This window comes from Dromaius novaehollandiae, chromosome 12 (genome assembly GCF_036370855.1).
Source record: "Dromaius novaehollandiae isolate bDroNov1 chromosome 12, bDroNov1.hap1, whole genome shotgun sequence".
Taxonomy (NCBI): domain Eukaryota; kingdom Metazoa; phylum Chordata; class Aves; order Casuariiformes; family Dromaiidae; genus Dromaius; species Dromaius novaehollandiae.
In genome coordinates, this window is record NC_088109.1 from 3,736,197 (window position 1) to 3,762,282 (window position 26,086).

At 37.9% G+C, this 26,086-nt stretch overlaps 1 protein-coding gene across 1 annotated transcript; it reads right to left on the reverse strand.

Moving 5' to 3' along the window:
* Positions 1 to 2,683: 2,683 nt before the first annotated feature.
* LOC112986183 (inter-alpha-trypsin inhibitor heavy chain H3-like) lies at positions 2,684 to 26,041 on the reverse strand. The gene is given in 20 exon segments (XM_064518682.1): positions 2,684 to 2,874; positions 2,986 to 3,097; positions 4,253 to 4,425; positions 5,555 to 5,759; positions 6,342 to 6,471; positions 8,009 to 8,018; positions 9,636 to 9,833; positions 10,252 to 10,391; positions 11,362 to 11,547; positions 12,533 to 12,714; positions 12,957 to 13,082; positions 14,375 to 14,543; positions 15,321 to 15,437; positions 16,128 to 16,253; positions 16,943 to 17,053; positions 18,008 to 18,170; positions 18,608 to 18,712; positions 19,779 to 19,945; positions 21,109 to 21,132; positions 25,907 to 26,041. Coding segments are annotated over 20 exon segments (2,664 nt in total). The 5' UTR covers positions 25,997 to 26,041; the 3' UTR covers positions 2,684 to 2,744.
* Between the last annotated feature and the right edge of the window lie 45 nt (positions 26,042 to 26,086).

Consider the following 26,086-nt stretch of genomic DNA (forward strand, 5'->3'; position numbering starts at 1 on the left):
TATTTATGCAAATTGCTTGTGCTTTCAAGGGAAGATACAGATTTGGATGCACGGCTGGACAAATTACATGCCAGACAACAGGGAATTCGGAAACGCAAAACACCAGATTGCTTACTTTGCCACATCATAAATAGGCTTACCAATTTAAAAAGCAGGAGATTATTTCTGTTATAATTAACTCAGTATTTGAATTATATGCGGCTGACGCTGGCTTGTATCAGCTGAGTGACTTCAAATTAAAAATTCCCTGCTCTCAGTCACAGGGCACCTATATGTTCCCTTCTCCACCTTCCTGCTGCCGGCAAGGACAGCAAATAGCATTGAAATCACGGTAGGGCTAGAGGGCATCTTCCTTCCAGTCCCCTTTCAGCCAGGCTCATATGCGCATAGACCACTCCTGAGAGCTCTTCTTTTCCCTTGCCCACTAAAACCTGTAATGATGGAAGTTCCCCAAAAGCCCTAGGTAGCTGCTGCTCTTTTAATGCAATTCTCCCTTGCTGCAAAGCAGCAGATTATGTCTCCTGCTAACCTCGATGGATGGGAAGAAAAATGGATGCCAGCCTTCCTCACAGCAACTTGTTACACAGATTTTTTTTTTTTTTTTCCCCCCCCAGCCTAAGCCCAGAACTGTTTTCGCAAATTCTTCTCAAAGCTGTTCCTATCCTCTGGACTGCATCCAATCTGTCTGCACTGCATTACAGCTATACCCAGAGCTGGGCAGGGGCCTGCACCCACGGCCTGCCCAGCACTGATGGAGCAGAATTACCTCCCTGTCTTAGGAGAGGTGCTCAGCGGTGTCCCACGGGGACCCGTCCTCGCTGCAACAGCATTACGTCACCGAAACGCCCAGTGGCCGCGACTCCCAGCTCTGGTCTGCCAGAAAGGTTTGCTTTTCGCTTTGTAAGTATGTTACGTTGCACGCTTTTTGCGTGAACTGCATCTTACTCAATTCATTGTTTAGTTACCCTTTCCCTGGCCCTTCCAAGCCCTGCCGGGCCTCTCGTTTCCTGCATTTCTTTCCCTTCCTACAAAGGCATTGTTAAATAGAAGCTGAAAGCAGACACAGGACTGTAATGAGTATTTTGCTTTCTATAATTTGTAATCTTGATGAGATTATACAGTATAATAAACCATTTTTCCTCTTCCTTTCTTCCTCCCATATTTAAGTTCTGTCTAAGCTTTTTTTCTTTCCTATCTCACACTGTTTCCTCTTAACTGGCATTGTATCAGCGGAAGGCAAGAATAAGATTTTTATCTAACTGGTTTCAACAATTATTTGGTCTTCCCCCACCCCTTCCTGTTTCTCTCCCTGCCTTCCTCCCATTTTTCAGTAACTTGTTACTTTCTGTAGAAAACGACTGTTTTTCTTTCATCATTTTTGTCCAGTTTTGCACAGGCAGAGCTATCTCGCCACCGTGACCCTGTAAGAATTGATTTTTTCTGTTCGAGTTTTCTGTTTGTATAAACTCATGCTTACAATAAAGCATTTTACTCCTGGAAAAGGCCTGCCTCTCCCATAAATTTAGCAATAAATGCCTTTTTACCCTCTTTTACTCCTGTTCGATAGTCCCTTTGCATTTTTGTTCACCTCTACCTTTGTTATTTCAATTTTTCCTATCATGTCTTATGTCGACTCTTGTTTTTTTTCCCCCACTACACTCCTTTTTCTTCACATGCTTTGTGCACTCCAGTTTCCCACACACTGACTTTCCCTCCTTGTCTTATAAATATAAGGGAAAATTTCTACTTCATCATATAAGACTACAATTGTCTTGTTATGTCTGATTTGATTAAAGCAAAACTCCAAGTAAATCAGAAATCTGCTTATTATTGCTTTAGAACTAATAGCTTGCTTTGCATAATACCTCTAATGTCTTCTAATAAAAAAAATGAATATATAAATAAATGGGACACATTTTGCCTTCAAATACATACGTAAATTCCTTTATGGGAGTGGAGGAAGGAATTTTACTGGAAGACAGTAATGGAATTTGTCCAAACACCCTTCAAAAAAAAAAAGTCCACAAGACAGCTATTACCAACCAACTAAAGCTAACTGCTGTTTGGAGTTGGTGGTATTTCACTAATTTATAAAGATATGAGCCACTCAAAAGTTATATTCAAATTAAAATATTAAGATACACAAGTTCTGGATTCAAACCACACTGCTAACAGCTGTCTCAGGCACTATACCAACACTCAGCAAAATGCAGTCAATTCATCATGTGGTTTTAAGTACTACAGATTTATGGATTATCCTGAAATATGTTGTGGTCTGTCAGCTCTTCTTCTGTTGTGTTGAATTTCAAAATGCATCTGGCATCCTGTGGTTTGTGAAACTGGCATTAAAACACTGATAGTCACTGGAATAAGGGAACAAAGCTTTAAGTTTTGATGTTTTTATTTAAATCATTCATGACACTCAGTTATTAATTTAAAATTGAATAGAACGTTTCTATTGTGTCATATAGTAGAATTATAAATCAGAATTTTAAAACTAGTAAATTAATTCAGTAAAACAAGGATATTTTAGGGGATGAGTGATATCTCACTCACAAGCAGAATAGCTGTTTAGCACTCAAGATTTGATCACACAGTAAGACTGTCTTTTGAGAATCTGTCACGTGTTGGTACTGTCAAACATGGTAAGCTTATATATTTTAATACTCCTTCAGCAGTGAAAAGTATTATTCTTTCAGAAAAATATTCTGTACACACATGATATAAGAGGAAGTTGTAGTTACTTAAAACAGACTGGAAACAATATAGTCTGTGTGAACACCATCTATCAGCCCAGCTCCGTTGTTATGAACAAACCAGCAAGGAATATCAATGCCATTCTTCGGATCTTTTCTGTAATCCTTCTGCCATCCCCTAAAATAGGAAATACAGTAATGTAAGTTTTGAAGCAGAAACAATGCTGTGATAAGGTAATCTTTGCCAAATCTGTGCTAAAAACTTGATTTTTCTTCTTTTTTTTATTACCTTGTTACTGTCAGTTCTTTGTTTTTAACAATCATTGTGGCATCTGGTTTCCTGGGATCAGACCCAGGATGGATTTCAAGTATGGTGAAGTCAATGGGGTGGAAAAACTGTCCTAAAAATAGAAGCCAATATTACCATTTCAGGCATGTTGCATGCATTAAAACAAACAAACAAAAAACCCCAGAACTTACTTCTACATGCCCCTGCTGTTTCCAAGTTCCCTCAAATACCACTTTCATGCAAGGCTGAACACAAGCCTATGGTATAATCCGGATGAATGTTCCAACTTCCAAGAGCACGGTAAAATTAGTCTTTTTGTCTCCCATTCTTACAAATATTTCAAGATATCCTTATATAATCCTAACATTCCATCTTTATTCTGCTCTTTTTCTGTTTTGTTACAGCATTCCCTATGATTCATGGACCTAACAGGTACTGCCACGGACACCTTAGATTCATTCTCCTCAGATCTCAAAGCGCATACCAGGCTTGGGAAGAGTAACTTCACAGAAGTTCATTATTTTCCACAGTGAGTGAACTTACTGACCCAATATGAATGTTTGCTGCCCTTCCCTAATTTTGTAAGAGAAAATTGGAAGGCAAAAGAAAAAAATGGCTGTTATCTGTGAAAGCTATCAGTATTTTCCAGCAGGGAATGCAGACCATAAAACCCACTACGCTGGCAGAAAATATGATTAATGGAGTCAAAATTTTCATCCCTCAATTACCAGCCTTGTCTTCTATCAGAATAAGGAACAAGTTAGCTAATGTGAGGAAAATCCTAGAAACTACAAGGCATTTTGTGATTTTAATGTGTGCTAGCAAATCAAGATGCACCTTAACAACTTCTTTTCTTACATGGATGCACTAAGATTTGGCAAATTTTGACTGAAGAACAAACAAACGCATTTTCTGAGAGTGCTTGTACTTAGGAGAAAGGTGATAAGCCGAAATGAGAGATCAAGCCATCCAAGGACCTGGAGGGCTGCTGTAATAAGAAACAAATAATCTGGAGATGGGATTTAGCAAGATAAAGGGGTTTAAAGATGCTAGTGATATATGCAGCAGCAGCGGAATTTAAGAAAATATACTGTATAAAGTCTAGCCCAGAATGTTTTGTCGGAAATCTTAATATAGTCAATCAACGTCATCTCAGTTCCATCCCCTATCTCTGTGCAGAAAGGCTAAGTACAAGACTGTGTCTACAAATTACATAGTCTTAAGGAATGCAAAAGCACGAAAAGCAAAATGCTAACTGAAGTCATACCTAATAATCCGTGGGTCTGTTTAGATAGTTTACCACTGTCCAATGTATAGAGTCCTAAGAAATCCTGGTGGAGAGGATGTTTCTTCCATACTTGGTGCAAAACAATAACAAAGGAGGCACCGCTGCCCATTGAGAACACCAGATTTTTTTTTCTGTTAATTATCAAAGTGAAACTGAGGGAAAAAGAAAAAGCTGACTTAGGGCATTTTGTTCCACAGAGTTAACAGCAACGAAAAGGAACTGGAGAAAGGAAACACGTCCAAAAAACAAGCGTGGCTTTATAAATTGCCCAGAGCCTTTTGAAATAAAGGTTCCACTGTTTAGCTTGGTCTGTGTGAATCTATGTGCTCACGGACAAATCAAGATTCAAACCAAATTATACTGCAAAAGGCTACCTTACTTTTAAATCTTTCAGCAAAATGTCTTTACCAAAACTACTCCTGTAACAGCACAGTTAATCACAGATAGGTTAGTGCCATTTAGGTACAGTAACTCATATTCATTAATAAAAATGTTGTTGATAAAGCCATCACTTCTTTTCTTGGATACTACCTGACACTTTTTCCCTTTGTTTTTCAGACAAGCTGACTCCTGCACTGTCTAGGTCAACTCCTAAACTGTCTAGGTTAGTGCTAGGATAAAGACAACTTGCTTCTGATTGTTTTAGTGATATCATCAACGTGGCTGTCGTAATAAAAAAGAGTAAGTATCCTGTATGAATGACAGTTTTGCTCTTGTGCTCTTTCTGTTGCAGTTTCATGCTTTGAGAAGATGATTGTGTTCCAAGTACACAACAACAATGCAAAGGAGGAGGAGGTACTGTCATTTTTTAAACCTTGTTTTGCACAGGTATAAATGATTCTACAATAGATAAGTCTTATGAAAAAAAATACCTGCTCACATGACAAACTGTTCCTATTTTATTATATCATGATTTCCATTTCTTAGAATGGAGATTGGCTGCAACACATAATTTTGTCTTTGTCTGACAAACTACATCCTATGTCTAAATTTATCCCTTAAGGGTTTGCTAGTCACTGTTGCATTAAGCATGATGCCAAATCTAGTTTTACCTGAGCCATACTAATAGAAAATTAGCAAATTTCGCTGTTATTTATTTCAAGGAGAGAAATTTATGAATTTATGAATTCAGCAATTGTACAACAAAGTAGAGAACAGAACCCAGCAAGAACCAGTTTCTTTTCTATACTCAGACAACGTATCTTAAAAGTATATTACTGATCAACAAAAAAAAAATTAAAAAGTAATACAGGAACTTCATATTCTTTCTGTAAGCCTTACCCTTCCTGTTGCAAGTTGACTGAGTCAAGCCAGGTGAAACCTGTCTTTTCATTACCATTCTGAATTGTGATCTTCTCAGGAGTTACCATCAGCCTTAAATCCAGATGCTTATTTGTAATGCCAAGTTTTCCAAAGTAAGTATTCTGGATCTTAGAATCATTGTTTGCTCTCTTATCACCAATAAGCTCTCCATTGACTATGATACCTAATATAAAAAGGAAATGTAAAATGCCACTTTAGAGATAGGACCTGATCAACCAATGGCAATTTAACAACAGTTCAAGGAAACAAATCCAAGTCAAACAGTACATCAGAATTACTTTGTGTGTTTGTGCCAAAGTACAGTAAAGGAATAAAACAATGGGGGCTGTCCTGTAGATTTCCACAAAGAAGACAACCACCTTATTGAAAATAACTGATTATTTCCACATTGCACAAAGATTCTGTGATGGGTACAAACAGCCTTTGTGCCATCACTCTCTCTTTGCCTGGTACTCCATGAAATGGCAACCTAAGGATTATTTTATTTCTTCTACTTCCATTCACTGAAACAAGTTACACCTCTCAGCTCTCACAGTGGTTTTCAAGCAAGGTTAAAAAAGTTCATTTTGCTCCAAGAAGTGAAAACGCTGTCATGCTAATGGTACCTACCACAGTTATAGTAACGCCTACTAACTTTGCTGGAAAAATAGCTTACACGGTATAAAAAGAGAGAAATGACCTTTAAATGCAAGATATTTAGTTATAAGTATGCTCATTTACTATATTTTAAAAATGAAAAACTCACCTGTAACTGGATCAGTTATTAAATTTAACACAGCACCCGGGTTTTCATTGATATTGAAACAAATGGCATCTTCTTTTTGTGGCACGGATATAATGAAGTGTGGATCTCCATCAACTGTAAATGCAAATGACTAGTATTTGCATAGTGCTGCACAAGCTCAAAGTTCTGCATGAGCACTAATGTTGTGGCAGTGAATCTGCTGATGCTGGAGACCAACAGCAGCTGGTCACCACACAAGTCCATCCTCTAAAGGAGTGGTGAGGTCCCAAGGAAGCTGCTACCACTGAAGTGAAGCATACCCTTCTTCCCCTCATGGTATGTGACACACATTCTGTGACTCTGGACCATTTCAAGATTTGGTATGTGGGTTCAGGATGGGCAACTCTATTTTAAGTGCTTATCTTTGAGGGCAATGAAAGTACTAGTGAGGGCAGGAAATCTATTTGGACAGAGAATAGCCAGTTACTATTACAAAGCTTAGCAATGGGAAAGAGGACTAAAAAAATGATTGTAAATAATCTCAGTGACTAGTTTATATATATATATATATGTATATACATATAAAAGCAATGTTTAAAGTAAATTAAAATACTAGCCCATTGGGAGCAAAAATGACTGCTTTTGTGGAAAGGAATTTCTAAAAGACTGACAATAATGGTGCAATTTAGTCTTAAATATCCTCTGTAGTTTTTCTTCTAAGCAGATATAACTCAAACTATTCAAAACTAACTCACCACTAGTATACCATGTAGGGTTTGGTGCATACGTGTAAGATGGTAATAGAGCTGTGGGGAATGAAGAATAAAAACTGTTAGAAAAAATAACATCAAAATGGAATGCTTACACACTATCTGCACCATCCATGTAAGATGACAGCAAGTTAATATGACGGCTAAATTGCTAATTCTATCCTAGTTTTAAAACATATAGTCCATGGAATGGCAGTTTGTGTTCTTTTTAAATCAAGCAAAATTTTCTGGATAGACACATATTTCTTTCGTAGACTGGACTGCTTTGAGGGTTTCCACAGAGCCCAAGTAATGTATCTCTAAGAATGCAAACGTCTCAGATTTTTATCAGAAAGTCTGGTTAGAAATGCAACACCACCATCCATTGAAAACTTCTCAGGTTTTGATATTTGTTTTTGCCAGAATGAACCTAAGACTTTTCAAAGACTTTTGAGAAAACTAGACACAGAGAGAGAGAGAGACACTAATCTCCAGAACAAAAACTTGGCTCTCCCATTTCTAGGAAAGGCCCAAGCAGCAATCTGTCTCTTCTTTTCATACATTACTGAATAGCTGAATACATTAACTTAGCCAGAGATGCTGCTATCATAGTCCTGTGCTGTGTATAATCCCTAGGAAAATCCAAATTCAAGTTTGTGCCCTGTATCTAGGAAAAAGGTTTCAGGAAAGAAGTCACTTTGATCAGCTGGCATTTACTCATTAAAGGCTATTTAGCTGAAAATTTTTCCAGTCTGGTATTGTTCAATCTTTAAGCATGCTTTTAGCATTTAGCACAATTTGGTATCATTTGTTAAATACAGTTGTAAAGCCAGATGAAGCAGTTTCTTTCTCTCCAATCATTTCAGTTGTCTGAATCAATTTCCTTTGACAGATGCTGCTTCATTCAGAAATTCAAACATATGACTTACCATGGGAAACATCTGGGGGACTGCTCGCTGTAAATAAAATAATACATTATTTTAGAGGCTAGAAAGAATAAATGACAGTCTCTCCTGCTTACTCTTTCTTCCTTCCAGCCCAACCCCCCAACCCCAAATAATCCCCAAATCTTGTAATTATGTATAAATTTCTAGATATTTTAAAAAGTCAAACTTAGTCAAAACCATTTACTTAGTTTTTTTACTGCAGCAAAGCAAACCGTGAATGAAGTCAACACTGCATGATGAACAGGCATAATGCAGACCCCTACCTTTCAGCAAAAATGATGCTTCTCAAAAGGCATGAGGTTTGCTTTGTCCCAAGGGATCTCCAAGGGGGCAGGATCACCTCTTCCTACTCTCATGGCTTTGTGTCATTTTATTCTAAACTGTACTATACTACTAGAAAGTGAGTAAGACTCACCCACCTGTTCCTATAGTTTTCTAGTCTTCTGCTCTTTTTACCTCTGAAACAATGGAGCAGAGTCTGAAGAAGGACTTTGTGCTGAAAAAGCAACAATCACTCTCCTTGTGAGAGTGAAGACCTCTCTGTATGGAGAATCTCCTACACACAGGTATTTGGGAGTCAATGGGACTAGTCCTGGAAAGTAACTTGGTTGTATTGGGCCTGAATGTTGTGATGCCGGGACACTGCAACTTTTAGAGGTGGGAAGAGCCTTTTAACATTGAAAATGTTATTTACAAGATTATCTATCTGAAAAGGTTTTAATGTAATCCAACACAGTCTTTATTTACCCAGACTATTATGAAATTAGTATGTCATAGATTAAATAAATGATGTATGAAACCCATCTCCAACAGGCAGAAATATAAGGTAAATTTAATAAGAAACATACATACCTTCAGCTGTTACCATGGATGGATAAGAAATAAAAAAGAGAAAAAGAGAAATGTAAAGTTTCAGTCATATGATTAAATAGCATGGATTGTAACACTGTTAATAGGTATTCTAAAAAAAAAAAAGTATACTGTTTGATGATTCAGCCATGTCTCTTCAGTATGTTACAATTCCATATTTTCCTACTGATAAAACTCGATACATACAGACCAAGCATAAACAGTGATTTACTGAGCAAGAAGTTAATAATTAGCCAAAGTACCAAAGGAGATGAGAACAAACTGCAATTTCAACAGAATTACTTTGCTTTCTGCAATATATATAAATACTGTGTTTTACAGATATAATCTCCTTTTTTTTTTTTTTTTTTTTTTTTTTTTACAATCTGATATCCTGCACCAGGAAGATCTTATGGGTATATTCCCTTTTCATGCAGAAAGATATTACTACATTTAGCCCTAAGCTGAAATATGTGGAAAAATGAAAAAGAAAGTGATGTGAACTAAGCTGAATATTAGATGAGAAATATTTCTTGGCTTTTTGGTGTAATAGTTTATACAATTATTTTTATATACACTGATTTTGTATTTATAGTATTTTGCATGTGTGAGTTAGTAATGAAAGATGATCTGGTGGAAGTGAGGCTCATGGTGAAAAGTAATCTTGCATAAACCACACATGTGCAAGGTTTGGAAAGTAAATTTTTCAGATACATATTTAAAACTGTGCCCCACATAACAGCCTTTCTGTAGGGGAATATCCAAGGAACACTTGGCTTCTCTAATAGAGTAAAACTGTGAAAATGCGTATACCTTCAGTGGGTTTATCAGCAATCCCAGCTTGATTGTCATAGTCTTCTGGCTTTGTTACCACCATGGATGTCAGTGGCGTTACAAACTTGTATTTTAGTGAGAGATCCAGGATTTCGTCTGTAAGATTCTTCTTTTCTTCTCCTGTAGCTGAAATGCTGAATGTAGGGAGAAACTCCGAGCATCAGTGGTTGCTAAATCACTCACTGAACTCTGGATTAAATAACTTTCTTGAAACTGAAGTCATTTCTCTGCAGCTGATTTATCAAGAGGGAATATTTGTTGCATTCTAAGAGCAGTTCTGATTCTGCTGGATACCTAAGAGCTGGCAAAACTGTGCTATATATTTGTGATAATTTAAAATTGATTTGCAATTTGAAAAGGGATTACTGAGGTAGGGAGGGGAAGAGGTCGGGAGATTTTTCTTACCTTTCTTTTTCATTTCTTATTTGCACCTCAGGTTGACGATGAGTAAAAACAGTGAAGTAGTTCTGAATTGGATGTTCACATCTTAAAAGTTGCAACAGTCAAACTGCCTAATCCTTTCACAGAAGATGTTATTCTAGATATAATTACCGTTTTTCCAGTAGTTGTTCAATGGTGAGATAAGCCCACAGCCTTTCAATGTAATCCCCAAATATGTATTCTTGCTCTCGGAAAGCTTTAGCCGTTTGTTCAGCATCTTGTTGCGTAGTAAATGACAGGGTGTCATCAGGCTGTTAGAAATAAGGAAACTTCTGTGCATCATAAGAATTCAGGGACTTGCAGAATCTTCCAAAATCAAGGCCTTCACATGTGAAAACCTTTCTAAATTGAAGAACGTTCTGGTCTTACTCAGCTGCAAGCATTTGCCCACAAAATTTTCAATGTTGTATCAGTATCTTTATTCCATGGCTTCTGCGAAGTGTACACTATGGAACATCATGCAGTTTCCAAATACATGTGGCATTTTGATTCATTAGAATTTGGCTAGCTAGGATTTTAAGGTACTTTGATTATAATGACTATTTTATATAGGAATATGTTAGAGCACAAACAGGTATGCTGGCTAACATACTGATAATACAGCATTTGTATTTGAAATATATCTAGTGTCATATATTTAATACATCACAGTGCATGTATGCATTTCACAGGATTTATGATAATATGATTCTCTATATGGAAATAATATGTTTGTGTTACATTTCTTGAATACTAGGGGAAATATTACTGTAAAACCCAGATCCGAAGAGGTATTTAGATCACTTGGTTCATATTAAAGAGCTCTATTTTGAGAGGGAGGCATTTCAAATATTCAGCTGGTTTGTCCATCAATTCTCCCCACCCAATAAAGACTCTTTTCTATGAACACTGAACATTCAGTTCCTGAAAGAGCCAGGTAGAGCATTTAGAGACCAAACTGAAAAAAAAATCTATTAGCAAAGCTAATTCAGTCACACCATACAAAGTTGTTCCAGACTGACCCTAGCATAACTGCGTGACTTGGGCCAGTAGCTTACACCTTTAAAAGCAATGCCTTTGGTGCATTTACTTTGTCAAATACGCAGTAATACAGCCTTTCACCGAGGTAAAGGCACAAGTGTAAATGTTTTTTGCAAGTATTGCCAGCTTTGAACTCTTAAACATTCAGACATTTTGCATAGCAAGGAAATACCTTAATCTGTTAAAGAAATCCATACTTACACCTTCACCTTTCACATCTACGGTCAGACTGTTCTGGTTAGGGTCTATAAAGCGCCCAGCCACCACAATCTCAGACCCATCATAGAAATGCTTAAAATTGTTTTTAGTTAGGTCAGATATTTCATTTTCTGGGTAGTTTAACTCCACATCCATGAGCTTAGGATTGGACACCTCATCATAAAAACCCTACAGGATTTTAAAAAAGGGAAAATATTTAAATAATGGTTGTTTCTTTAATTCATAGTTAGATCTACACACAGGAATATCTTGCTATCTTAACAACCAAAACTGAAAGTGTATTTTATAAGAAATAAGTAAATACCCAGTTAAATCTCAGAGAGTAAAAGCCTAAAAATATATACACAATGCAAATGAGAAAGGACATACAAACTCTTCATTAACTGTAAGAGAAAGGGGAAAAATATCCAAGAACAACGTGCCGTGGATGATGGGTTACATCAGTGTTGATGGTGGCGTACATCAGAGAAGTCCCAAACTCCCCCCTATTTGATAAAAGTAAGTTTCTAGACCTATTCCCAAGAGACTGAAATGATAGCATAAGCCAAAGGAGACTAAGCAGAGCTTGCAGTGAAGTCCAGTATCCAAATTCTTTGGTCATTTTTCCAATAGATGGCAATGGAATGAGGGCAGCCAAAACTCAACTCTACACTGCCTGTACCTGGTGTCATTCCTTATACGACCATAAAATGCTTCAGAAGTATGGTGAGATACACCTGCTTGCAGTAAGTCCCGAAAGACAGGGTATCTAGAGTCTTTAAGCTCTGCCACTCTTCTCTTCTCTTGACATGACATTAACTACATGATCTGTGAGCTATGGGAGACATATTGACTGCAGCAATTGTGCTTATCTGCATTGGACAGGTGTGGCACACACCAAGGTGCCCTTCAGAACCATGCCTTGTGTCATTCTATGCCACATTTTTAACCCTCTTCCATAGACCAGGGCATCTCCCTTTTATGGTCATTCCACTTTCTGCTTATACAAGAGAAGGAGAATATTAAATGCAATGAATGTTCTGGTTACAGCAGATTCCGAGCGTCTCAGTACCAGATTACACTCTGGGCTTTTTGATTATTTCAAAATAAAAATGTCTCCATAGATACCTGAATTAATATATCTCTGATCTAATTTAAAGGGTTATTATTGTACCTGAAGTTGTAAAGCTGAATCAGAGTCAGGATAAATCCGGCGGGCCAATCCTTTATTCTCCACTGCCATCTTCTCCAAGAAGTTATAGTCAACACCATAGCCAAAACCAAGGTTATATAAGGGATATTTTCCTTCAATGGCTTTTTTTACCAGTGCTTGAATTTCCCCAGTGTTTGATATGCCTGCATTAAACCAGAAAGAAATGGGCTTTACACTTGATTTTCCTATTGCTTTCATATTTAGATTTTTTAAGAGGCATTATCAAAGACTTGCTTTAGTGGTGTGGCGTTGGTGTAGTGGCATCTAAATCATGAAAAAAATCAGGCCTTTGCCTCCACAAGTCAAAGATGGCGGCCAATTTTAATTGAGCATTTTTCCTTAGTCTAATTCATTTGTTTTATTATTTCATCGAACAGGAACTTACCTACATTTGGTTGGCCATCTGTTAACATGATAATTATAGAAGCGCTTCTCTCGGGCACAAGGTTTCCTTCATGAGCAGCATTCAGCATATCAATTCCCCTCATTAAACCACCATGTAAATTTGTCACTGTGAGGTAGACACAGAAATTTGGTTTCAACACAGATGGTCAAATTTAGGACCATTTTACACTGGAAACTAATGAGAGTGTATTACAATATGAAGATGAAAGATTTAGGTTTGCAAGCAGGGGGAATGGTTAGATATAAAAGCAGTTTGGCTCTGGAAACATAAAGAAAAATAGATGTCATGTAATGAAAGGTGAAATTGTGACCAGCCTTTGTGCAGCTAACAGGCAGAAGCAATACATCATGTGCATATTCTGTTACTGGGGTCTGTTAGAGGTGAAGTCTCTTTAGGGGAAGCTAGTCATTAACAGCTTCCAAGACTGTCACTGCTTTGCAGTGTAGAAGATACGCTTTTTTGATTGTGTTGCAGGATATAATACCATTTGTGGCCACTGGAAACTTTTTCCTGAGAGTTAAACTGCTTCTTCCCAAAGAGGAACTACAGTCCGTTTAGGATGCTCGTACCTTAGCACAATATGCTTAATCTGATCTGACAGCGGGATATTTCATAACAAAGTGCTGCTCTCCAGCACAAGTCCTTACCCTCTCCATTGTACTGGATCTAACAGATCCCAGATGCTTCCCATCTGCCCAAGAAACTACAGCTTCCGATCAGATGGGTGACTTGATCCATCTTACTAGCTGCTTGCTCTCAATATCTGGCCTGTCACATCTTACTGCCTATGTGGAGACAGTGTTGAGGCCCTTTTAGGAAGGAACCTAGCACCTGTCAGAGCTGCTCGCTTGATGCTGCAATAAGGGAAGAGGGGATATGTGGAGGAACAGATACAGAAGGCATAAGGCCTGTCCACACCGCAGGCAAGTGTACCTTGGAATACACTCTAAAGCTGTGTGTCCTGGAAGTTCCCTTCCACCCCTTCCCCCACGGCATGCCTGAACACCCACAGGTGGCCTCAGGGACACACTCCTTAAACTACGTCGGTGATTAGAAAATTTAGCTTTGCTCCTAGAAGCACAGTGCAAAATTGCCTGGTGTTTTAGAATGTGAGTGGGAAGAATCCAAATGATGCATCCATCAATTTCTAATTCTTCTTAATAGGGACCCCTCTGTTTGGTAAATTCACATGCACTATTTAGGAACAGGTTTTGTGGCTTCTCCTTAAAACTTGTCTGCTGCTCAGTTCTTTTCCTGAAGGACAGAACCCCAAGACAGTAAGTGCTTCTTAAATAACCCTTAATTCTTGGATGAAAGCTATAGTAATGTGTTCAAAGACTGAACTGGCAAATTAACTAAGCAACCCTACCTATTTGCAAATCCAGTGAAGTACTTACTGCCTTCAGTATCAATGCTCCGAACAAACTTCCTTGCTTCATCCAAATTCTCAGGAGTGGCCTTGATTAAAGTTTCTTTCCAGGTGTGTACTTCACTACCAAACAGTACGAAATTGAAGAAGTCATCATGTTTAATATCATCTAAGATTTTCAGAAGTGCTTCTCTTGTCTATAAAGCAAAGAGATTTAAATGGATTAAACTAGTATGGGTTCAACTGGTAAGAAATGGATGCTTGCAGCTTTTACATGATTAGTCTCTTGGGGGGGGGGTGTTAACAGTATGTCATGCAAAATTATGAGCTTGATTCTGTCCTTGCTAGTCCTTGTGTCTACTTCAGAGTAACCCTAGTGAAATCAGCAAGTTGCAGTTACATCTGGTAAATCTGTGTAGCTGAGAGGAAAATCAGGTCTCGTATCCCAGATCGTTGCTTACACTGATGTAAGCTGGCATGGCAAATTGAAAGGGTTGGGAAAGGGTAGCTGCAGGTTGGTAAAGGAGATCATAAGCAAGCAAGTGTGGATATTTCAGTGTAGCACCAAAAATTGAAAGTTTTGAGCATTAAATTAGAATGAAGAGTCCTAACTATGAAAAGAGTAGTTGCTTCCCAGAGGAGACAGAATGAATAACATACATAATGCACATAATAGTGCATATACATTTTAATTTGGGAACTGTCCAGCATCTGTGAGACAACCCTCTGAAAAGATTTTACCCCAGTATTTTGAAATAATAAAATACATAAATAAGTAAAATATAACCTAAATGTACAGAATTTTGTTCTATGTTAAGACTTCAAACTAGTACTTTTGGTAGTGAGCATCAGCAAGATCACAGCACAAAAACATCTGCTACAGCTTTAGCAACATGTTCTGTTGAGGTCATCAGGTCCCCTCCACCTGACCAGCAGCCGTTCCATTGGGATATTATACTAATGTAATAATTTACTTGTTGTATTTCTCTTCCAGACATTGAGCCACTAATATCTATTACAAAAATAACATTCTTGGACAACTTTGGAAGATTTGTTGGTGCAAAGAAGTGTACAAAGTAGCCGTTGACAATCTGAAAAATAAAGATAAAATGCAGAAAAAATAATGGGTTCAATATGCTGTAAAGATAAAATGGACAAAAAGAAATGGCTTTCATTTAGTGTCTAGGCCCTGAGTGCACTAACAGGCCTTACTTGCCCTGACCAGCCTCACCTGGGGCTGACATCCTCTGCCCATGGGCCCAGCAGCTTCATTTAAGCTCAGCTTTGGGCCCTCAGTCCCTGCCTGAGCTACACTGCGGGAGTACCTGCCTCTAGCTGTGCTACAGCCATACCTGTACCTTGCCATGGACCCCACTGATCTGGATCCTGACTTGCAGATTGACTTCCCTGCTTTACCTTGGACCTGCCTCAACACTAAAGCCTAGAGATCACTGGACTCTGTCTGACCTTGGTTACTGTCACTGGACCTGATCCTGACTCACCGTTTTGCATTCCTGGCTTGACCTTGGACCTTATCACCACAAACTTGCCTGATGAGCTGAATTCTTGGTTGAATCTGACTACCATCTCTGGGTCTGCCTTGCTCAGGGGCTGGTCCTACTGTGGGGCTGGTCCATGCTGGAGAGGCACCTGCCTTGCCAGCCACATTATCACACTCAGCTTTCCATCCTCTAGGGAGCGGCCAGGGCTCGCTGCTCCCTGACAGTTAATACGCATGCTAAGCTATCCAACAGTTCAAAATTGTCAGCTGTCAAATTTACCTGCAAACTATCTGGAGCTGTTCTCTTCACATCATATCTTACAGTAAGATCTCCATCCAGGAGAGACTGGGAGCAATTTGCACAGGTTCGCTGTTCATCGAGAGTTGGTTTGAAAGAGATATACCCCTGGGGTTGGGAGGGGGAAAGGCTTCATTAGATGTGAATATTGATAGCTGAAAACTCTCCACAGAACACAAAGAAGCTTACATTTATGTTAGACCTGTATATTTATATTCAAAGAAATTAGAATAATCTGTTTTATCACGTTAGGTATTAGTTTGTATTCATACTTATTTATATATTTATTGATGGGTAACTTACTGAAATGTGAAGTATGGAGACTGCTACACAGAGCTCTGTTCATATCTTTTCTTTCTCATCTGCCTTGGTTCAGCCCTCTAGCCTGAATGATACCTTTGATAGGGCTGTTAGGCAGTCTGTGCCTTAGGGCTTCTCTTACCACCTCTATACTTTAGAAAACTGCGTGTTACTGATTTAGTTCTTCTGCAGGAATATTCCAATTGGTATCTAGGCTTGTAGCTATTACTGAGGGACAAAGCCTAGTAGTTTGTGTACAGCACCATGCTAACACAGCTATGTGGCTTCTGAATGGAACAGAGATGGCCTTCGGCTCATTAGCTTGGAATTCAGAGCTCATTGGTACAGACAAGGCTTTACTGCATTTTCTTTCTCTCTTCTTTTTTTCCTTTCCCTCCCACTTCTATTATTAGCCAATACAGTACTTTTGCACCAACATCATTATTTCAGAGTTATAACTGTAATAAATAAATTAAAAATGCCACTAGTTATTGTACCTTTTTCCCTGAAAAAGTTTTTCTAATGATATTTTGCAGGTCATTGGTGATGAATGTTCCTTCTGCTTCCAGCTCACTGATACCTTGGGGCTCAAAGATATTTACTTCGATCTGAAATATTAATTGAAAATTCATTGTTATTGATTAGTGTGCAATGTGTCAAGATAGCCATTTACAGGAGGATCATCAGGTAATTGTGGTTGTGAAATAGAGATTTTCTTAAAAGCAAAAGAAAATTACTTTTGTAATTCAAAATGGAAGTCCAAACCTGCTACTGTATCAGACATGCCATTAGCCAAACAACATGTACCTTTTTCTACACAGAGGTTAAAAACAAAATTAAAAACAGAAAAATATCTATAGAAATATAAGAAGTTTGAAAACTAGCTACTGGAATTTTGGCAAATGTCAAATAAATACTCAAGTCCTTCAGAAATATGACCCAGCCATTAGCTGTAAGCCATGCCCACCTTTGACCTATATTTTAGCATGTCTTTTTGTCATGTGTTTTAAATAATGCTTTAAAAACTCTTACATATGTTGTCTTTTGTAATGATTCTAACATAGCATTTTCTGGTCATACACAGGAGAAACACTTTGCCCTACCGCTGGATTTTAGCAGGGCAGATAGAAGCAATCAAAGACAAGTTTTGGCACACGCAAGCCATAGTATTCTAGAATGTCGTGTATGTAGACCTGCAATTTCACTCAATGTAGTTTCATGGTGATGTGAGAAAGGTGTATGTTATGCTATGAAGGCATTTATGAAAGAGCTATTAGTCTCTTATTCTGCCCCAAGGCATCTTAATGGCTTTTTCAGGTTTCAGTATATGGTTTCTTTTGGAGGTGTAGTAGTTGAACCAGCCTCTCAGGCTTATGAATAAAAACCTGCAATAAAGCATACTGGTGGAGCCTTCCCATGCAGTTCATTAGCAATATTATCGTGAGTCTTCAACTCATCTGTGAGCCAATGGGAATGACCATGGTATTCTACTTTCAACAGACATACAGAATTTTGTCATCTCTTAAGCTGAAGTACTACATTTAATACAATTTGCCATTTACCTCAAAATTTTTGACAAGCTGCTTTGGTTTTACTTTGATGAACATCTCATATTTTCCCAACTGGCGCTTCAGCAGTTCCTCATATGTGAGTTCAAAAGTGACTTTACTGCCTGCTGCAATGTTGACTGAGACTGTGAATTTTTCTGTCTTTCTTCCTGAAGCCCTGTATTTGTTAAGTGGATGAGAAAAAATAGTATCTTTATTCTCTTTCGCAATATTTACTGCTTGGGGGGCTTGGTGCAGTATAAGTTTCATAGAGGAGTGTAACGAAGATGTGATTTTTTTCGATCTATTGCTAAACCTGTGTTCAAACAGCATAGAACTTATTCAAGTTGGCCACTGTGCTTAATCACAGGAGCAGGTCATACACAATCAGTAAAAGTTGCAGAAAGAGTCTTTCCATAACTGCAGATATAGTCCAAGTTGTCAGAAGTTGTATCTCCTTTTTTATAATTTATCCTACAATAACTCAATAATTTAACCATGGTTCTTGTGACCTATAAAACATAAACTTCAGAAACATGCCACAGCAAGATATTACCAATCTCCTGACTTGCTATAGGATTATGGTGTGGAAGCCATGCAAGACAGCATTCTTACTTGACAAGACCGGCAGTCTGTCCCTGTGAAACAGCTTTCTCATACTGCTTTTTTGCAACTTCTTTTTCCTTTATATTTCCAGGGTAAGTGACACCATCAATTGTCCTAGAGGCAGAATAAATACCTAGTTTAGTTGAATGGCTTGCATTGATACATCAAAAATTAATAGCCAATTTTCTGTTTATTGATTGGTTTGCTAAAAAGGACTTTCAGGAACCTGGTATTGCCAGGATTTGAGCACTTTCTATGAAGTAGAAACCAGCTACCCTTCTCAGTGAGTTCACCTGAAATGAAGAGCTCTGTGGTCAGTATCTCAGAGAAGCTAAAATAATTCTTTCTTCTTCCTGAAAACAAATTAGATCAAACCTGGTCTGATAGCAACACTATTTATACCTACCAAATTCCTATATTTTAGCAGCTTGGTCATCTTGTTTTATGTAACAGCAAGGTGACTCTCTAGATGAGACTCATCTGTCCAAATGTAGCTGTCTACATCTGCGTATTTCGTTCTTAAACTTGGTACTATTAAATAAGCATTTCTCTTATGAGATTGAACTCATCCTAAAATAAAAGTTTTAGCCTAAAGTAGATTAACTATGTCTTGAAAGTGACTGTTTCTTTTCACTGAAAATAAAACAGGCATAGTGTGACTAGCAGAGATGGAGAGATCTAAACTAAATAAGATAAGCCTTATAATTGTGTGCAAATTGCATATTATTCCAACTAAAGATACAAATGTAGAGAATAATTTCCTCTATTTCCTGTCTTTTTTCTGCTTTTGGCTGTTATAGTCAAATACAATTCTAAAAATGAAGAAATAAGTTAAGCTATAATGCCACCAGCGAAATTAGGTAATGGAACATTTCTGGTTTGATAACACCAGAGTAAAATAAGTGGTAGTTATGAAAATGTGAATGGATCCCCAGAGAGGATCCTCCATTCCCTTAGAGGCATGATGATGATGTATTGGTCATCTTTTCTATAGATATAGCAATGTTTGAATATCCCCAAATATCTTGCATGTTTAGTTAATAGCACTGAAAAATTGCCCAGGGGACATTTATAAATCTATCAAGTAGCAAAGTAAAAATAAACATTCTAGTTCAATTTCCCCCAGTTACATTCACACAGATTTCTAGTTTACTCTAACAATACTGTAGATATTACACACATGCTGAAGCTGGTAATGAAGGCTGTCTTAGGGAGCTCAACATCAAAGACGACTTCTTTGTGCACATTTCCACGATTAACAGCTTGACTGGTGATGACATTGTGGGCAAATCGGGAAGTTATTTTACTATCAATTTTCATGCTAGAGATTTCTATACCATTGACAACCTGTAGATTGAAAAATGACAAAAGAACTGTTACACTATTGTCTTTTAATCAGCCATAATGACATTTTTGAAAAGAAATTGCTGTACAGCATTCCATCATTCCAATGCCTAAGAGAAAAGAACTAACCATGTTCATAAGGATTGGGGCACAACTGTGTTTCCTTAGGTAGCTGTAATATTTCCATTATTGTGCTATTCCATGAATCATAACTATAACTTATTTAACAAAATGTTACCAGCAGAGGAGACACGTTGTCTTTATAAGAACTGGTTTTCTCTTTACTGAGACTGAGTTTTGTTTATGGCTAGTCAGAGAGACAGCACAACGAAGTACAGCTGCCTTGCTATATTAGTGACTGCTACTACCAGCTGAGTAGATGACTCTTGGAGCAGAGAGTCATCTTGTTACAAAGGGATCTAAGCAATTCCAGATGGACTCCAAATTCTGTTTTATGTAATTTTCAATTTTCTCATGGTCAACTGACAACTGGGGCTCATTCTCCTTAAGCAAGGAAATGAGTAGGGCAATATTTATTTTCTTTGAATGCTCAGGTGCAGGGTTTCTGGAGACTATATAAAAGCATCAGTAACAACGGACATGACTCTTCAGGCAACTCTGCAGCAACAAGGTTTGCTGCTTGCAGCAAAACCAGCATTGGAAGAAACCTTGTGATTTTTATGCTAGGCCTGATCTCAGGCTGGTTGCTTAAGGAGGTCTCCACACAATCAAGGCAGTTAAGCATTGCTGAAGTGGAGTCCAGGTACCAAGCGAAAGCAGTCTCAGAGAACAGGGTTCACACCTTCCTTAGAAATAATTAAAGCAACATAAAATGGATTTCTATTAGAGATACAGAGATGGCTTCAAACAGGTTTTGCTATTTATTAAAATACTCCATGAGGTTAAAAATCATTTGTTTGTTCTCTTTGTCTCTGCAGGAATTTCCATCAGAGCTTGGAACAGAACTGTCCAGTTAGTCCTATTGCCTAAAACAAGCAACTCGGGGCTACTCCCTTTGTCACACGTACTCAGAAATATCAGTTTGCTCAGACTGGGCTCACAGTAACATGCTGTAAACACAGTAAGTATCTTCTTCTGACTATTATTTGAATCTTTCACAGTAGCCTGAGCAAAACCAAGCTTTCATAAAAAGGAAGACTACTCACCAAGTCATTATCAGCACTTCGCTTCTGCAAAGAGAAAAAATAAAGAAAAAAGGCTCATGACTAAGGCAGGAAAGCTGCATTTAGAAATAAATTACTTAGCATCTATGCAGTTGTTTTCTGCTTCCAAGTCAAAAGAAATTTTCCAAGAGGAAGCAGGCTTGAGAAAGGTCCTTACTAGTAAATTGAAGCCTGATTCATCTTTTTGTCATTGCAATATATTGCATGTAATTTTGAAGCTGTAAAAATTGGGTCTGGTTTCAGATAAAGATCTAGCAGAAGTTTGAGGGAGGAGCAAGTAAGGCATTCAGAGCAGGCGTAATTTTGCTTATAGCATTCCCAGCCCTGGTGAATCTTTTGGTTGTGATTTGATAGTAGTGCACCTTAAATACTGGAGGTTTGAAAGCTAAGCTAAATTGTGAACATTGCCGATTTTGTATTTTGCTCAAGTGACACCGAGGAGGAAGTTTTCTCCTTTCAGCTGAAAAATAATTATGGACAGCCTGAGAAATGAGGTGGGGGAAATGTTTGAATGCATGGTGTCATTTAAATGTCCCTGAGACTGAAGAACACACACTAAAACCTGCTTCATATTGCTTCCTTGAGTATGGTTTGGCTGCATGCTGCCACCTAAGTAAAAACTGAACATCTTTTAAGTCCTGAGAGTGATGTTTTGTTCTTGAGAATTCCCATTTTCAGGTTTCTTGGTATATTTTTTGTCTTTTCAAACAAACTAATTTACCTTTGGAAGAAAGGGATTTGTATCAAAGCATAAACAGTTTGCATGTTTGTTCCAGTTACACACATCCAAATTATCAGGCAGACCCATCCTTAAACTCTTTCAGACTTGCTCCTAAATGTCTTCTAACATGAACACACAAGATCGTAATTCAACAGGCTCACAGAGAGGAGAGGAGGCCACTATGAAAGACTGCATTTAAAAAAAAGAGAGAGACTGCTAGAATTTTTTTTGTGTGTGTATTTGCTCCCAGAGCAGATGCAAATAACAGCTCTACAAAAATACTATGTATAGTCTCATGTTAAAATAGTGGTTTGCGTAAGTCAGGGAAAACTGCTGTTTCAAAGTGAATTCCTGTAAGTTCAACAGCAAACTCCTTATCTCTTTTGGCTTTAAGAGCCTCATGGATTGCATTTTGTGCCAAGCTGGCTTTTCATGTTTACATGGCCCACCAGAGGGGCAAATACACAGAGATATGCAGTCCAATACACATCTCACATACATTTAAGGCTTTTATTAACACAGTAACCTTTCAGAGCCAGGAGTTTACGGGTGGGAAACTGAAGCACAGAGGGCTTTGTTTGTTTTTTCTCAACTTACTATACAAAATCTTTGGTAATGCAAGCATTTGAGCAAGGCTGCTCAGGTTCTGTGAGAGTCTTTGTGGCCAAAAAGTCTCTGTGTACTTTTGTACACATCTCTACATTTGTATTTCAAACTGTTATCTCCACACTGGTGATTTCTGTGCATACCTCTCTGCTGTTTCACAAACCTACATGGTTCTTTCCCATGTCTGTGTACCTGCCTTTCAAAACCTTCCTTTCCAAAACTGAAATTATCTTCCCTACTGACCTTACTTCTCCTTTCTCCATGGCCCTAGCTTTTTCATTCCTCCTTTCTGATGATACACCTATCTATCCCTTAGCAGAGGTGATTTGAAAAGTCATCTCTGACCTCTCGAGAGTGCCTTGACATGGTGGTGGGGAGTCTGGCACGTCTCCCTAGTAAAGCTGCCATATGCTACATGGAATAACTATACTTCCCCTTGGCAGAAACAGAAGGGCATGGAAAATGCAAGACTAAACAAAGTAGCTAAATATGTCCACAACATAGCTGTAGCTGAGGACAGTGCATGCAAGACATATTTATGACTCTGGCCCTCGTAAGTAGTTTTTATTAGAACAGAATCAACCTCCATTTCTCTACTCTTTTTTCCTCCATGCTTGGTTCAAATGAATGGCTCCTGTTCCAGCTCTCCTAACACCAGAGCAAGCAGTGGCATTGTCATTGCAATGTTTTAACAACACTCACGAGGCAAGATCTGCAGAGGGAAGTGATGCCTTTTATTAGCTCAACAGATAGATCTCCTATTAGACTGATAGTCTCTTTATTTTTTCTGATTGTATCCGTCAGTCTAACGAAAGATACTTTCTTTCTCTTGCAAACTGCATCACTAAAGAAGATGCATCTGTGTTGTCATTACAGTTAATGATTTCCCCTTGTAAAACACAAACTGTGGTATGGATCCCAGGAAATGAAAAGCTGGAATTCTCTGAAACATCAATTTGTTTTGTACAAGCCCTTCCTTCAAGTGGACTTACAAGCAGCTTCAGAACATAAAGAACAGATTTCTTTTTTTTTTTTTTTTTTAGTTTTAGTTATAATACAGATAAATTCTGCAATTCTTACTGTGGCCTCCTAAATTAAAAAATACCTGTGTTTATTTTTTACAGAATAACTGTAGTGCATGTTCGGTATCAGAACTATGGGTTCTGTGGTAGTTTTGAAAGAGTCTCGGTCTGGTTGTGTACCTATTTTGGGGTGCACTCTGCCATTATCTTTGAAAAAGAAAATATAGAAAGATCTTTCAGTGAAAGGTATCAGTGGTTTTGCACTTGAGTTGATTCTTTACATTCTTAATGATTCACTTGGACGTAGATAGAAACTTCACTAATATCAAGGTCATTTTAACCTATGTGGGCAGAAAGTGATAGTGGCCCATGAAAAATACACTTTCTGCAATTCTAGAACAAACTGAGATTTTAATATCCTATGACTTATGTAATTACAGTTGCTTGATAAAATATTTCTATAGTATTCCACATATTTACTAGCGTACCCACTATTAGAATTTTTTTTCAGTTCGATAACAGTGACAAATTCTGCTTGTGTTTAATATTGTCTTGTTGTGGCAACATCAAAGAATATGGGTGCAAACAATATATCGAAATTGGAGAGAAAAGTAGAAGAAAAAATGAAATTTGAGCCCCTAAGAAAATAGGGAAGGGAAAGAGGGCTCCGAGTACATTACTTGCTGAAACAAGTCCTGATTTTACAGTTTGGGAAACCAAAACACTGCATAACTAAAAGATTTGGCAAAGACTGGACTGTTAACTTGCAGTGACCTCCAGGAATTCACAGCACTGCATAAGGTAGTTGCATACGTCCCTATGTACACGGGAGAAGTAAGGCATGAAAATGAGTTCCAAATTGTCAACAACATTATGGAGCCCATCATCCCAGGTATCTCAGTGCAATTAAAGCTGTGAAAACAAAACTTTCTTGTGACCTATGTAGGAGTTTCTCTACTGTCAGATAGAGTGAGGGTCATATAAGAAAGGTTTTATCATTGCTACCCATGCTTTGAATAAGTAGTCCTAGTGGTAGTTTTTAATCTAGGAAAACAAAAATACCATCCTTATTAGTTGCGTGCACAGGAACAAGACGTACAAGTGGGCTTAAAGCATTTTGATTTGGATTTTCAATCAATTTTCAGCAGACTTGGATCTGCCAGTTGTGTCTGACTACGACTTTAAAAGCAGCATTAACAGCATAAAGATCAGCAGCTGCGTACCAGACACGGTTCCAGCCATACTTCATTGCTCATCACTTCATCACTGGCATATCATCTGTTCAAGGGAGCTAAAATAGGGATTGGGATGGAGGGTAACTTCACACTATGTAGCAATCTTCTCCATTTCAACAAAATTACATTTGCATAAAATGGGATGTAACTGGGAGAAGAATCAGTCTTCTTTTCTGCAATGTTTTGCATATACAGATGGACTATAGTACAGAGCTTTGGCTATTCTCCATTTAGAAAGGCTTTAGCATTAGAAGAAATACAAAGACCAACAGACAGTATGGTAATCAGGAGGAAAAAGCTACCACATTATATCCAGGCTACATAATGGTTAAACAATAAGAATCTGTGGCTTTTTTAATTTGCAGCTATAAACCTCAAGCTGATTTCAAAAAGTTAGATATGTTATCCCGATTTTCAAATAACTATTTGGTGCCTTATTTCCTTTAAAGGATTCAGCTAAGGCCATAATCTAATCAACAGCAATTGACTATAAATCACTTTGTCCTGTTCTGTCTGCTGACTTACAGTGCTCCCTAAAGAGATTTGCCTCTAACTCTTCGTGGGATGTAGTTACCTATTGTAGTGAGGAAGAGTAGCCTGCAACTTAGCAGAGTAAGATTAGGCAGAAAATCAGCAAGCACTGCCTTAATCAGAGATCTAGTCAAAAATAGCATGGCACCTTCTAGGAAAAGAGATATATTCCGTGTTATGCCATGGCATAAAACTTTGGAGAAAATTCCTACCATGTGATTTGGAGACTGGACAGGTTCCTCTGCATGTCATTTTACATCTCTGCTTTCTACATTTTGAAGACATCTTTTCGCTGATATTTTGTATTGCTTTACAGGTGCTGTAGTCAGTTCTATAGCAGCACCTATTGTTTTAGACAACTAAATATAAGACCACTAAATTATTTACCACTATGTTTAGGTGATGATGACGAGGGAAAAGGAAATGGAGGAAAGCGATGCCTTTAAAAAGAGAAATAGGAGATCTTCTTCAAAGCTGATTCAAAACTGAGGCTGATTATAGGTAAAGTGCCTGAAGCATTGAGTCCCAGGTCTGATCTTGTGTTTGCTGATACCAGCAAACACGAACCTCCTAGTGACAGCACTGTATGAGCTCTCCGATAGCTGATAAATCGCAGGAAGTTAATCTATGGAGAATGGGAGCCCCACATATGGCTGATTACTTACCTTGATGTTTCTGAAACGTGCTATCAAAAAGTCTGATGATCCAAAGGCAGGAATCAATAATAACATATAAAGCAATAGATGCTTTTCCATTTTGGAAAAAAATAAGCTATTCTAATCTGAAGGATACAGGCAAATAAATAACACTTTGTTTACAAAGTGTTAATAAATAACCAAGCATAA